Source organism: Phyllobates terribilis, unplaced genomic scaffold, assembly GCF_046119375.1.
Source record: "Phyllobates terribilis strain yellow unplaced genomic scaffold, ASM4611937v1 Scaffold_7__3_contigs__length_470593459, whole genome shotgun sequence".
In the NCBI taxonomy this organism is placed as follows: Eukaryota; Metazoa; Chordata; class Amphibia; order Anura; family Dendrobatidae; genus Phyllobates; species Phyllobates terribilis.
In genome coordinates, this window is record NW_027362767.1 from 386,785,921 (window position 1) to 386,800,040 (window position 14,120).

General features: G+C 43.3%; 1 protein-coding gene across 1 annotated transcript in view; it reads left to right on the top strand.

Annotated features, from left to right (window-relative positions):
* The window catches only part of EGLN2 (egl-9 family hypoxia inducible factor 2), a 28,757-nt gene extending 16,995 nt beyond the window's left edge, over positions 1 to 11,762 (top strand). Inside the window, exons 3-6 of the mRNA XM_073641505.1 lie at positions 2,062 to 2,181; positions 5,819 to 5,955; positions 6,037 to 6,104; positions 10,867 to 11,762. Coding sequence (XP_073497606.1) covers positions 2,062 to 2,181; positions 5,819 to 5,955; positions 6,037 to 6,104; positions 10,867 to 10,919 — 378 coding nt within the window. The 3' untranslated portion in view covers positions 10,920 to 11,762. The remainder of the gene's footprint in view (positions 1 to 2,061; positions 2,182 to 5,818; positions 5,956 to 6,036; positions 6,105 to 10,866) is intronic.
* Positions 11,763 to 14,120: the final 2,358 nt, after the last annotated feature.

The following is a 14,120-nucleotide window of genomic DNA, read 5'->3' on the forward strand; positions in this document are numbered from 1 at the left end:
CTCGCTCCAACATTCACCTGAGGCTCATCGCAGGAGGCCACATAGATCTGAGATCTCCTCCACGATTGTAAGATTAAGGCTAGGGTGGGTGTTTGTTCTTTGCCAGTGGAAGGGCTCCATGCTGGTGTTGAACTGGGTGCGGTGTGGCATTAGTGTGTGGTCAGAAACTATGGCACATCATGCTATGTGGGGACCAAACTGTGTGGGAAGACTAAGGTCTTTGCAACCCACAATATGCCGCTCTTTCCGACTCTTCAGAGCTGGGAGGCGTGCTGGTGGCAAATAGTCGTTTGACCCCTTTTAAGCAGAACAGTTCCACTTTTGCACCCCGTATGTTATTAAAAATCCCCTCTGGTATAGGAACCTTCTTCTGTGACAGCATGCTTGCTTCTTCTACACGGTGTAAATTGTGGTGTTGCCCCTTTAAGAGTAGTCTAGAGGAATGCAGTGGGCCCCCTGACACAAGGCGATTTATCTTTAGGATATTGTGAGGGTTCCTACAGTGGTGACGCAGGTGGGGGCCCAGTGTTGGGGAAAGTTTAGGGCAAAATTTTATTGTGTAGTAATTCTGAGCATGTAGATTCGGATACACAAGAATGAGCCTGGGGTCCTAGTATTTTCCAAATGTCCTAGCTGAAAAAACCTAGATTATCTGCTCTGAGATCCGCAGTCATGAGAGGCTTCCAAAGAAAAACGTCACTTTTATGATTTATGAAATTATTTGATCTGTGGGAAATGTAGTCCTGCATGGAAGACTGAATATTGGACTTACTCTTGGGAGTAAGAACGGAGGTGTAGGACCGCATGATTGTATAAAGGCTTATTCAGTAATTGAACCTTTTTGGAATAGATCCTCTTATGATCCAGTACTAGAGAAGTCATAGAATTGTAGTATTTCATCTACTAATGTGTGTTCTCATTTACTGTACATAGGGCAATAAGCTAGTCATTGGCTCATGTAAGCATGGCAGCGACAAGGGTCCTCTGAACTTGGTAGTGATCATTTGCCCTGTACAGTCTGGATCTGCGTTTAAGCAAGAATCAATCTATTTTCTATATAGTTGATCAGCGTTTATTATGGGAAGATCGTAGAAGCACCTGAGGGCTACTTTTTCCAGAGGTCATTGTGTGCACTGCATATATGGAGCAGGCTCAGGTGCTGAGCCCGCCTCATAATACAGATGCCGGCTAGGTCTGATTGTAGCAGTTTAACCCTCAATTTGTTCTTGGCTAACAACATGTTGGGGGTGCAAACGATTGACAATTCTTTCTTGACTGCTCTACGCCACCCGCCTCTGTTTTGAGATACATTTGGATTGACTGAGCACTTCTGTGTTCTTTGAGAGTTCCATTGCTTTATTCCTGGCAGCGGCTTATTTCTCAGTGATCAATAGGATTGGCCACTGGAAATCGGACATGTCAGATCCTTCTCTCTCCCCCACGATATAATCTGCTAGAGAGAGTCGGGACGTCCCCATACATATTAGACTGTTGGCTTTTAGGTACCGATGGCTGGCTCCAATTGTAGCTGTTTAACCCCCTTTAGATACTGTTGTCGATTATGACAGCGGCATGTAAGAGGTTTGAATTGTTGGCTTTTTCACAGCAACCCGGGTCTTACTGAAGACCCTGGTGTCTGTGATGTTTGGGATTCTTAAAAGCATGCAGTATTGTACAAGTGATCGAACTTTCAAATCCCCCTTTTCCCATGTTGTAAAAGCAAGAAAGAAAACGCGAAAAGGGGTCCACTGCTACTTTGCTACTCTGCATCTTCTCCACCCTCTCTCCCACCAACGCTTGGCATCAGGCAGTTTGGAGACCCCAATACCAAGAGGTCAGCCAAGCCCACTGATTTTGGTAGGGTCAGTTGACTTTTTATCCAATGTGAAGGGCATGCTTTAAAATGTTGTCAGAAAACTCTGCATAGTGTCAAAAGGGTGTAGGCAATACATTTCATTGACAGCTATGGTGGCCAGGTTACCCCAGTGCTGTGTTCTCCTAAGTGTAGACAACACATCAGAAAATTGTTCTCAATGGATTCTCCCTTTTTGTTTCTTCCAGGCAATGGTCGCTTGTTATCCGGGCAATGGGATGGGATACGTACGACATGTGGATAATCCAAATCGGGATGGTCGCTGCTTAACTTGCATTTACTACCTAAATCAAAACTGGGACACAAAGGTAAGTCCTCTCAGCAACGCGTACCCCCGTGGCCACCAGCCCAATGTCAAGGTTTGAAGAGACGAGGAATGTGCGGACATCATGAGGCACAATCATGTGATACGTTGTCCATGACTTTGCTCCGTAGTGATCTGCACAGGTCATGGACTGTACAGTCATCATCATGACTGTGATATGGGCTCTTTTATTTATACTACTCCATAGATCTACATGATGGATGGGGGCAGAAAATATATTTTAAAGAGGAATGTCTATGATCTGTTTATGCCATGTTTTCGATCATTTCTACTGAAGCCATTCTGGAGAATCTGTCCTCTTTGGTTCCTCAGTAATTCACCCTGGAAATGTTTAGATAAACTAAGCGTCACCATTCTCCTTGTCAATTTGATATAACCCTTCAAAGGCTGAGGCTGTCAGTACCAATTTTTTCTTTTTCTTTTTTTCTTTTGGGGGGACAGGTTTTGAATGGTAATTTTCTATTACAAGGCGGAATGAATAGCAAGTCGGGTGTTATTTGCGGGGAGGGGGTAGTGAGGAAACTAAAACAAAACTTGCAATAAAAAAAGACTTTAGTTGCCATTTATTGAACCTAACCTTTGGTCAATTGGAGTTACATGTAGGTTTATTGCAGAATGAGCTATAATTGTTTATTATTAATAATAGTAAATTATTTTTTGGGGGGAAGGTGATGTAAGCAAAAGAAAGTGAACATGCCACATCTTTACCTTGGCGTTCACTTTATTGTTGTTATTCCATGGCGCTTTACATGTGAAAAAGGGGTATACATTGCAAACAGCAAGTACAATAATCTTGAACACAATGTGACAGCGACTGGTACAGGAGGAGCGAGGACCCTGCCCGCGAGGGCTCACAATCTACAAGAGATGGGTGAGGATACAGTAGGTGAGGGCACAGCTGGTCGTGCAGCGGTATGGTGGAACCGTGGTTACTGCAGGTTGTAGGCTTGTCGGAAGAGGTGGGTCTTCAGGCTCCTTTTTGAAGGTTTCCACTGTCGACGAGAGTCTGATGTGTTGGGGTAGAGGGTTCCAGAGTAGGGGGGTTGCACGGGAGAAATCTTGTATACGATTGTGGGAAGAGTAGATAAGAGGGGAGTAGAGAAGGAGATCTTGTGAGGATCGGAGGTTGCGTGCAAGTATGTACAGGGAGACTAGATCACAGATGTATGGAGGAGACAGGTTGTGGATGGCTTTGTATGCCATGGTTAGGGTTTTGAACTGGAGTCTCTGAGTAATGGGGAGCCAGTGAAGAGATTGACAGAGAGGAGAGGCTGGGGAATAGCGGGGGTACAGGTGGATTAGTCAGGCAGCAGAGTTTAGGATGGATAAATATTCCTGATTTTAGTAATTAGGATAACTATGCATGGGCTGGGCAATAACAAATGTTTAAGTTTAATTAATTTTATTTTTTTATATTATACGGTTTTGGGGGGAAAAGTGATGGCTAGAAATTGTTATATTTTATTATAATAAAAATAATTACATTATAGTATATTAATATTATTTTTTTTGCCCCCTTGGGGAACATGAAACTGCTTGACCACCTATACCATATATTGCAAAACTTAAAGGGTTACTCCCATCTCCAAGATCCTATCCCAGTATGTAATAGGTGTAATATAATCTTGTACCTCCAATTAGAAATATAGCGAATCAGAAAAACTATACTACATGTCTTTCCTCATGTCCAGGTATTGCAGGGCCTTAGGTATCCATAGTTACTATACGACCACTGATATAGTAAGTTAGCTAGTTGCTAGTGGTCGTAACCATGGATACCTAAGGTCCTGCAATGCCTGCACATAAGGAAAGAGACCTAGCGAATCAGGAGAACTATACTACATTTCTAATTGGAGTTATTAAGTATTGCAGTCTATTGTATAATGAACGTAAAGAGGGGGGGGTGCGCTTCAATAGACCCCCTGTCCCCCACCCCTCTCCTTCAGCTGCCATCGCAACCCATTGACACCCAGCAAATGCATTATATTGGGGGAATAATGGGTGGTTGAAGTGACCCTTACCTCACCCCTTTTTTATTTTTTATTTATTTATTTATTTTTCTAAATGCTGCTGTGACTATTCCCAGCCCCCGCTCCATATAATAATGGTGCACTTGTGCCGTACATATATGGTGTGTGTTGCTAAGGGGTTAATCTATTACACCACTGCGTCATGCTTGCGTGTGGGGTGTAAGCATCTCTCCTGCTGATCACATAAAATAATGCTATCCTTTATGGAAAAGAATACTGAACGTATAAGAGAATTTTTATTTTTGACGCAAGTTGCTCTTTAAGTCGGCTTGACAGGCGGCGGTGTGAATCAATCATGGTCTGCCCCGCCATTTCCTGCATCTAATCGCTGTAGTTTTATTTATTTATAAGGCTCCAGGCACGGACTGGAAAGCTATGAATGACTTACAAAATACCAAAGGTGTAACCTGCTGCAACCCCGGCCGGTCTACAAATCCTCTCATTGTGCCCTACATCAGTAAAGAGGGGGAAATGTCTGAGAGATGGGAAAACCTTTATAGTAAGATCTGTGTTTACGTTCCCAATGTGGCAATGTCTGAAGGCAACCTGATGGGATAAGGACTACCGTACTGTTATACTTTTCCTTCTCTTGGTGGCCGGTATGTGGAGACGAGCTGAGAGCAGAGCAAGCTCTGTTCATCTTTTGGTTTTGTCCCATCTGAAGGTTGTGCTCCTCCCCCTCGTTCTCCACCCCATCCATGCTTCAAGCCCTACCACCACTAGATGTTGGGGTACAAGAAATCCCTTCCAGAATTTCTGGATTGCGGGAAGGTTTGGGCTTTTTCAACAGCACCTTAGGGAACTTGCTGAATTTGCCCTGCCCCCTATTATGCTTCAGTAACCCCCAAAATGTAAAGGCAGAAGTTGGCTCGTATGGTAAAATTGCGGGTACAGTGCACAAAATTTAACTAACTCCTAATATTGCAGTATATTGTCTGGATGTGTGTTTTTGTTTTTTGACTAGAGATCCCAAAAAGTCAGAAAACTAGTGATTTTGTAGGAAGTTCCTTCTCTTGCGCCAATCGGTAAATGCCTTCTACTATAGGAAAAGATGAGCAGTGTATATGGAACGCTGCATATCTTGTCATGAGGTTCTGACAACCGCATGTGATGTCAAGTGTCCTTTCAGGTTGGCTTCACATGTCTAAGTTTACCGGTCATTACTCGGACACAGAGGATGTCCACTATTTATACATTGATGCCCTATCTGTGGGCCCAGCTCTGCAAGTAAGTACTTCCGGCCGGCGGCTACCGCTGCAGACGCCGATAAAAGCTGATCGGTGGGGGTGCCGGAAACCGGCTGATCAGACATCAATGTATAAGTAGTGGACCACTTCTTTCTTTAACAGCCTCCTATATACCTATGAGACTGCTGAGTTCAGGTCAGGAGACCCATGGCCAGTCCGGACATCGTGGTCCATTCTTGGACTGTGAAACAAGGACCTATGAAACTGACTCCTATAGAGATGTTGCTGGAAAATTTTTATTTTGTAATGCTATAATAAATCGGCACATTTCCCCCGTACTTGCCAATTGGACGTATAAGATCAATGATGATCCTCTGATCTATTCCTCATTCTCTATACTCAGGTCCACGGAGGACTCCTTCAAATCTTCCCGGAAGGACGTTCCGTCGTAGCCAACATTGAGCCATTGTTTGACCGGTTATTGATATTCTGGTCTGATCGCCGCAACCCTCACGAAGTGAAGCCAGCCTACGCCATGCGGTAAGTGACGCTATTTCCATACGATTGGCTTCCGGGGTCAGGATCGTATGGACGTTACTTTGATGTTCTCTTCATCCACAGGTTTGCTATCACTGTATGGTATTTTGATGCAAAGGAACGATCGGAGGCCAAAGACAAATACAGACTAGGTGAGAGTGGCTGAAGGATGTCTGTATACTATATATGTATTATCGTTTAGATTCTGGATAGCAAATGTCCTGGAATATTGGATGTGTGTAAAGACACTTAAAGGGGTAAAGTGGTATGCCCCCAATAACTAACTACTTGATTGGTGGATCACTGCGCCATCCTAATCCCCCACCTAATCCTGCACAACGGTCACTGCGATGGGGATCCCCTCTTGGATGTTCCTGTAATTGCCATCTATTCTGTGGATAAGTGATAAAATATTTTTGATCTAGAATATTTGCATAGAGCCCATACAATTTTTTTTCTTTTATATCATTATTTTTTTTTCTTTGTTTTTAGCTGTAGTTTCTGTACTCATACATGTAAAGGGGTTGTACACGATTAGAAAAACATGACTTACACTCAAAAAAAACAATGGCACATTTATCCACAGGTTGTGGTACTGCATCTCAATGGGGACAAGCTGCAATACCGCATACAACCCATGGACAGATGTGGCGACATTTTTTTTTTTTATTTATTTTTAAAGGTAGCATAAAATGGCGATCTCTGGACACTCTTTACATGTACTTTTTAAAAAAACGACAGCCCGAACAAAAGATAATCTTTAACTAAAAAATTGTTGTGTAGCGTATTTTCACACGGGTCCTATGGACAGAAATATTGGGCCGCACTTCATAATTATTGAACTCAATTTTTTCATTCAGTTCCGTTGCCGCTTGGTGTATAACATCTGGCCCCATTGCCCCCAGTTTATAACATCCGGCCCCTCACCTGACTGCATTGTGCCCGCTGTACAGTTTGGAGGAGGGGGGATAATGCTAGGGCTTGTTATCAGGGATCGGCCTTGGACCTTTAGTTCCAGTGAAGAGAAATCTTAATCCTTCAGCACAAGACATTGTGGACAATTGTAGCTTCCAGGTTTGTGGGAACAGTTTGGGGAAGACCCTTTTCTGTTCCCCATGACTGTGCCCGGTGCACAAGGTCCATAAACACATGTTTAGGACTGAAGAACATGACCTCCAACATCTTTTTAATGTTGGACAAGAGGGTCTGGCTTACACTCTCTTTCCTGGTCGTCCCACTGTCTGACCTCACAAATGCTCTTCTGGATGAAAGGGCAAAAATTCTCAGACACCGCCAAAATCTTGTAGAATTCCTTCCCAGAAGAGTTGGAGCTGTTATCTGCAAAGGAGTCAACTCCTTACTAATCTAGTGATTTTAGAATAGGATGTTCTAAAGCCTTTAGATGTAATGCGTAGGGGGCACAATACTTTTGGCCATATAGTGTATGTGCATTGCATGGCCTATAAGTCTCCTTACATCGGCTTGGCACTCTCGGCAAGGAGAGATGTTAGACCTTCTTAATAGTAACACATGACTGGATTTGTGTCTAATCTTACCACTGGGGCCCCACTTCTTGCTAACTTATAGACAGTAAGAGCGGGGAAAAAATGTCATTCATTGCAGGTTAGATAATGATGGGTGAATGCAGCCTATTACTGGTCTTGGCCTCTTGGCACATGATGGCAAAACTGAGCACATGGAAATTAACAGCTGCATAAGACAAACCCTGCTTACAGCCGGTATGAATGTACAGATGGAGGAAGGGCGCGCGGCACGGACATGGATTAGAATGTTAGTTGTCAAGTGTAGCGTACTTGGCGAGAATTCAATATGCCTCTTGGGACCAATTTACTCATTGAAAAGGGAACTCCCATCATGTTCCTCAACACTGTTTTTGCCACCAAAGCTGAGAGCAGCATGATGTAGGGGCAGAAACCCTGATTCCAGTGATGTGTCACTTACTGGGCTGCTTGCTAGTTTTATAAAATTAGTATCGCAAGAGGACTAGTAAACCTGCTGCCATATTCATATTCATGAGTTCTGTTTAACCCCGCCCCCACCACTCATTGGCAACTTTCTGCCTATGCGCTGGTCACACAGAAAACTGCCAATCAGTGGTGTGGGCGTGGTTATACCGAGCTCAGCATTCAGAGAACTGCTAGATCTGCCACAGATGAAAACGTGATTTTTACCAAAGCTACAGCAAGCAGCCCAGTAAGTGATACATCGCTGGAATCTGGGGCTTTAACCCTACATCATGCTGTTTTCGGATAAAGTAGCAGATTTCTTTTTCAGGGATACCGCTGCTGGATTATCACCACTGGAGGGCACTCTTCAGCTGAATACAGATTTTTCTCAGCAGATCCGTTTTTAAAGTGGTTCTGTCACCAGATTTCACAATATAAACTGCATCTGTTACTAACTGGGTCTTTTGCACCTGGTGAGGCTGTTGTATTTCCTTTGAGGGGCTGTCAAGAAGCCAAGGGGATTGGAGATTGAGTTGTACTTTCCTAAAGATTATACAACCATTCTAACATGGATTTTTCAGTGTCCCTCCTCTCTGCAACTGAGCCCACACAGCCTGATTGACAACTCCTCAGTATATATCCTCTGCTGCTGAGATCTCACACTGCTCAGTACACGCTGCAGCTATCCCTCAGGCTGGGTGGGCCTGAATATACTTGGATTGATGAGCTACCACTCTATAGCTGGATTTATAATATTCTTATCCTAAAAGGGGTTGTCTGAAATTTCTATATTGATGACCTATCCTTGTCGCTGGCCCGACTCTGGGCACCTCCATTGATCAATTGATTTTGTACATCTGACCACAAAGGGAACTGCAGTAAACCGTTTTGTCCTGACTCTGTATAGTGGGCATTTTTAGGTGCTGTAATTCAGCCCCCACTCATGTCAATAGCAGCCGAGCAGCACCAATCTTTGCCATTTCTGACCTAATCTAAGGATATTTCATCAATCTAAGGCTATGTTCATAAGAAGCACTTTTTGCAGCTTTTTTTATGTAGATAAGATTCCTTTTTACAGTACCAGCAAAAGCTATGAAATTTCAGACCTCTCGTGCACATGCTTTGTTTTTTTTTTTCTGACTGAATTTGACAACTGCATTGTCAATTTTATCATTATTTTTCTATGGGTGTTAAAAAAAAAAACAAAACAAAAAAAAAAAAACAAAACAAAACAAAATTCGGCTTTGTTTTTTTGCTGCATTTTTCATGAATAAAACCAGATTTATTAAATATCTACTTTTACACCAAAAAAAAAAAAGCTGAGAACTGGCATTTTGAATGCAGTGTTTTTACTGCCATAAAAAAAAAATATGCTGCATGTGAACAAGTCCTGACCAACTTTGTACTTGTGTAACCTTAGTACTTTTTAAAGACGTTGTGCTCGTTGTTCCTTGGGTCACCTAATGGAAAAAGGGCTTATGCTTTTGTGACAAATGGACTTTGTCAAATAAAAATAAGACGGGTGCGAAAGATCTGTTGAATTTCCTAAATATTAACCATGTGAATCTTTATGAAGCAAACACATAGGCAAAATAATCATTTTAAAAAGGCTCTGGCGAAATGTGTCCTTTTTCTATTCTGAAAAACTTTGCTTGGGGATAATACCCATATGATAATTGGTAGATATAACGGATATCTGAAATGGGTGTAAATAAACTCACACCTAAAATGATGTCAAATAGCATTCAATAACTGAGAGAGGTGAAATGTACAGATGATACAAAAACCATGCAGTATCAAAAGAATATAAAGGAGGAAAGCGGTAACACTTCAGTTAGGAAGCCTCCTCCTGTGGTGAAACATGTAGGGTCCTTATTCTCCTATGATGCCAATTTACATGGGTGACTATGCATATGCCACTTTATTGAAAAAAATATATTTATTTTCAACTAGCTGTACCCGGCCATGCTTTGCTGTGGCTCAGTCTAGTTAAATGGGAGGAGGGGGGGGGGGGAGAAGCGGGCACGTTTCTAAAATATTTCATTTCACAATAATTGTGGGTATACAATATTTTGTTGTTCCATTGTCTGTGTAGATGTAGAGATTGTCCGTCTGGTTTGCTGACTCTAGAACACTTGGCGCAGTGGGATTTGCCTGCTGCCAGGCTCGGGCCCAGCTCATCACCCAGAGCGGAGACCGCGGCCTGCGCCTCTCCGTGCAGCCTCCTTCTCTCCTTCTCTCCCTCCCCTGTTTGTTGTTGCGCAGTCAGAAATGAGGCTCACCTGCCGGAGAAGAAGCAGCGGTGCCGGAGAGCAGAGGCGGTGTTGGTAATGAGCAGCAGCATCTTTCGGCCCTGAACAGACTGTCTCGTCATTCCCCTTCCCCAACCCCCACGGGGGGCACAAAAGGAGGCAGAGTACATGCAGCAGCTGGGGCGAATGAAGGAGAGGGAGAAAGTGACATCTCATTCATAAACCTAAGGGGGGGGGGAATGCCGGGTGGCCGTGGAGAGTCAGCCTGGGACTGAGCTCGTAACACCCCCCTCTCGCTGTTGCTTTTACATCCAACAGCTGGTATATAAAAACATAGTAGGTATATAAAAACATGCGTGTATTCAAATGCAACATTGTGAAAAACTTTTGGAGATTTAAGATTTTGAACAAACTAACATTTACATTTTTATTTATATAGATAAAGTGCCATGTGCATAGTCACCCAGGTAAATTGGCATCATATGGGAATGAGGACCCTGCATGTTTCACCACAGGAGGGGGCTTCCTAATTGAAGTGTTACCGCTTTCCTCCTTTATTCTCTATCTATCATCTCTTATTTTGTAAATTAGTATTTTTTTGTTCATTTTAGTTACAAGGCTCAAATGTTTCTCTTTCTCTTCCTCCTTCCCTTTTTTTTTTTTTAATTCTTTTTTTATTCTCTCTCTCTCTCCAGCCAGTGGACAGAAGGGAATCCACGTTCCAGTATCCCACTCTGGAGATGTGTGATGTGGGGTTGGACGCCTCCTAGTGGTCATTCTGTAGGAGCCTCAAAGCTGCTATCATCCTGGCAAGAGTCTGACTACAATTGCCCGGCAGATGTCTTGTTGATGTCACCTCCTCGCGGCCTGCATTGAGATCTCCTGATCAACCGCTTTCCTAAAATGTGAATATATATATATCATTTGGATGGGTCATATGACCGGCAGAACATTACACCAGAATGGCACCTGACATCTGCAGAGCGTGGTGCTTGGTTAGACGATTGTCTGTCTGAATGTTCACTCAAACCTTGCATATATACAGAGCTGAGATGAAGCAGCCAGGGTCTGCCTGGGGCATTTGTACACTTGTTCTGCCTTGTCATGACATCACAATGACTGGGAAAGGGGGTGGGGGGCAAGATGTTGCATTGGGATAAGCTCAGGAAAAGGGGGAGGGGGATGGATGGTAAACCATAGATGTCGGACTCATCTAGTGCTGAAAATAGACTGCCTTGAGGGCAAGGTGAAGATACAGCAGATACAGTCATAAGGGCGAACAAGAGACAAACACACGAGTTTAGAAAATGATACAAGGGAGCAGGGAGAGATCAAAGGGCTCCAGAAAGTGGTCTCCATAGGATAGTACAAAGGAGAAGTAAAAGTTGTGTCTTGTGACCCATAGCCAGATCCTCACCTTTTGTTCCCTGCTGCTACTGGCTCTCCGTTTTAAGGGTTAATGTAAGAAAGTTTTTTAATTTTTTTTTTTCTGAACTTTTTTTTCTCAAGTCCGCCCGAGATCAGATGTTTGTATGAAAAGAAGAAACCGATTTATATTTTAACAGCTGCAATAAAAGTTACCTCATCACAACCTGTGTCTGTTTTCTGTATATACCTCACACAATGCATATCGTGTACCTGCCCCCGTCACCGCCTGGTATACGCCACCAGTGGAGTGGAAAACATTGGCCGCGCATAATCCATGGGCTTTTACGTCAATTTTCCACCTCCTCCATCTCTCCCCACAGCCAAAGTTTTTGAGACTGGCACAAATTATTATTTTTTTTAAGAATGTTTTCTGCTTGTATCTTTAGATCTTTTAGTTGGATGTTTTTATAGTTACTGCAGTACAAAATATCAAAATTTCTTAAGTTTTTAAGCCTTTATTAACAAAAGCACAAAGTTTATGCAAAGATCCTTATTTTTCAAGACTTCTGCCCTTCGCTCCGGCGGCTGGATATTTCTGGGCCAAATCCTGACTGACCGCCCATTTTTTTCCTAATCGGCACTTGGGGATTATCATGATTACTCTGCTTGTTTGTCCACTCTTTTTGATGATTGATCCCAGGTTCTCGATGGGATTCAGATTTTTGGAATTTCCTGTCCATGAACCCAAAATCCCAATATTTTGTTCACTGAGCCACTTGGTTATCACTTTTGCCTTGTGACATGGTCTCCACTATGCTGGAAAAAGCATTGATTATCACCAAATGCTCCTTGATGGTTGGGAGAAGTTGTTCTTGGAGAAGGTTTAGTTCCAGTGTATACTAATGGCAGCGTTCTAAGGCAAAATTGTGAGTAAGCCCCCATACATGAATGGTCTCAGGATGCTTTACTGTTGGCAGACACAGGACTCATGATAGCGCTCACCTTTTTCCTTCTCTGAGACATCTGGAAGAACAATTGTTCAAACAGTCTGAAGGGGGCATCAACAGAGAAAATACCTTTTACCCCCAGTCCTCTGTAGACCAATCCCCCTGTACTTCCTGCAAAGATATCTCATCTGAAGTCTCCTTCAGACTGGGACATCTAGAAGAATGATTTATTGACCATAGAAGTAAAGATGAGCGCTGCTAACAGTCCCGGGTCATGCCTACAGTAATGCATCCTGAGACCATTCAAGTGGGAATTCTCATCCATGGAGGGGGCTCACTCTCACAATTTTGCCTAAGATCACTGCCATGAATAAAAAAAACCTCCAAGAGCAATTTCTCCCAACCATCCAGGAGCAATTTGGGGATAATAAAAAATTAGCTTTTTCTATATATTTTAAAAAAAATGGATGAAAAAACCTCACCCAGTGATGAAAATCTGATCCAGCACACAAATTAAAAAAAGACAAATTTTATGTATTAGACCGACCCCTATGGTCTCGGCACCTCAGTTAATGACAGCGTTGTTGTTTAGGACCCCACATGAACCATATGAAATTGTCTCATTAAAAGCCAATTTATAATTCCCCAAAAAATCAGACCGGCCTGGGAATACAAATTTATCACCATATTTTACACTCCTAACATGGGGCCAAATATCTCCCAAAGACTTGTCATGGTACAAAATCTAAGTGATCTGATCCAGAGATAATTGGGGGCATCGGGTCTCTGAACTTAATCAATTTGCAGACAATAAAACTTTCACACTGCTGATCTGTGACCTCGTTAACAATTTACTCTGAGCATTTTTTTCCTTGTCTGTTCATCATTATACATTCCTCTTTTGTGTTGTAAGACAGCGCTAGACATCATAATGGGTATACTCGCTGCACCGGGTCAATTAATGCACACCAGCAATGTCTTTCCGGTATTCCACAATGCTGCAGTTTATTGCACTTCATAAACCACAGTTCACACATATAATGTCCACGAGCCCAAGTGGCAGACAGGCCCACTTGGCCCAGGTTACAGCCTTCAGCAAGGTAATACAAGTGTCCATATAACAAAGTGTATTACCTTTGCCGGGTTTTAGCTGCTGCAGTCCATTTAATCCGCCACCACTGTGGCTTTAAGGCTTTCCCAGGTGGGGGTCTCTAGCCGTCGTCCCGTCTAAGGCTACTGGAATGTTTCACTCACACCCATCCAGTCTGCGCCTTTCCGGACTCTTCACCAAGCCGCTGCCTTCCAAGGCCACTGGCATCTACACAAGATCCAGCCTTGACCTTTCAGGCTGCCAGGCTTCACTGTATCACGGTGTCCTACACACACGGGGAACAGGCCTCACGCCCAACACCGAACACACCTGTCTCTCCCATCAAGCAGGGTTTATATATCCATCCCGTGCACACACACACACACAGACAGGACCTTGCTGATGTCACAGTCATGTGATCAGACAGACATTCTGTGCGCGCAGGACCTGTGCTATGTCACAGTCATGTGACCAGTCACCTGAGGGGGAAGGTACATGATCAGGTAAAACACATCCTGGACCATTATCGTAATGCCAGCAAGTC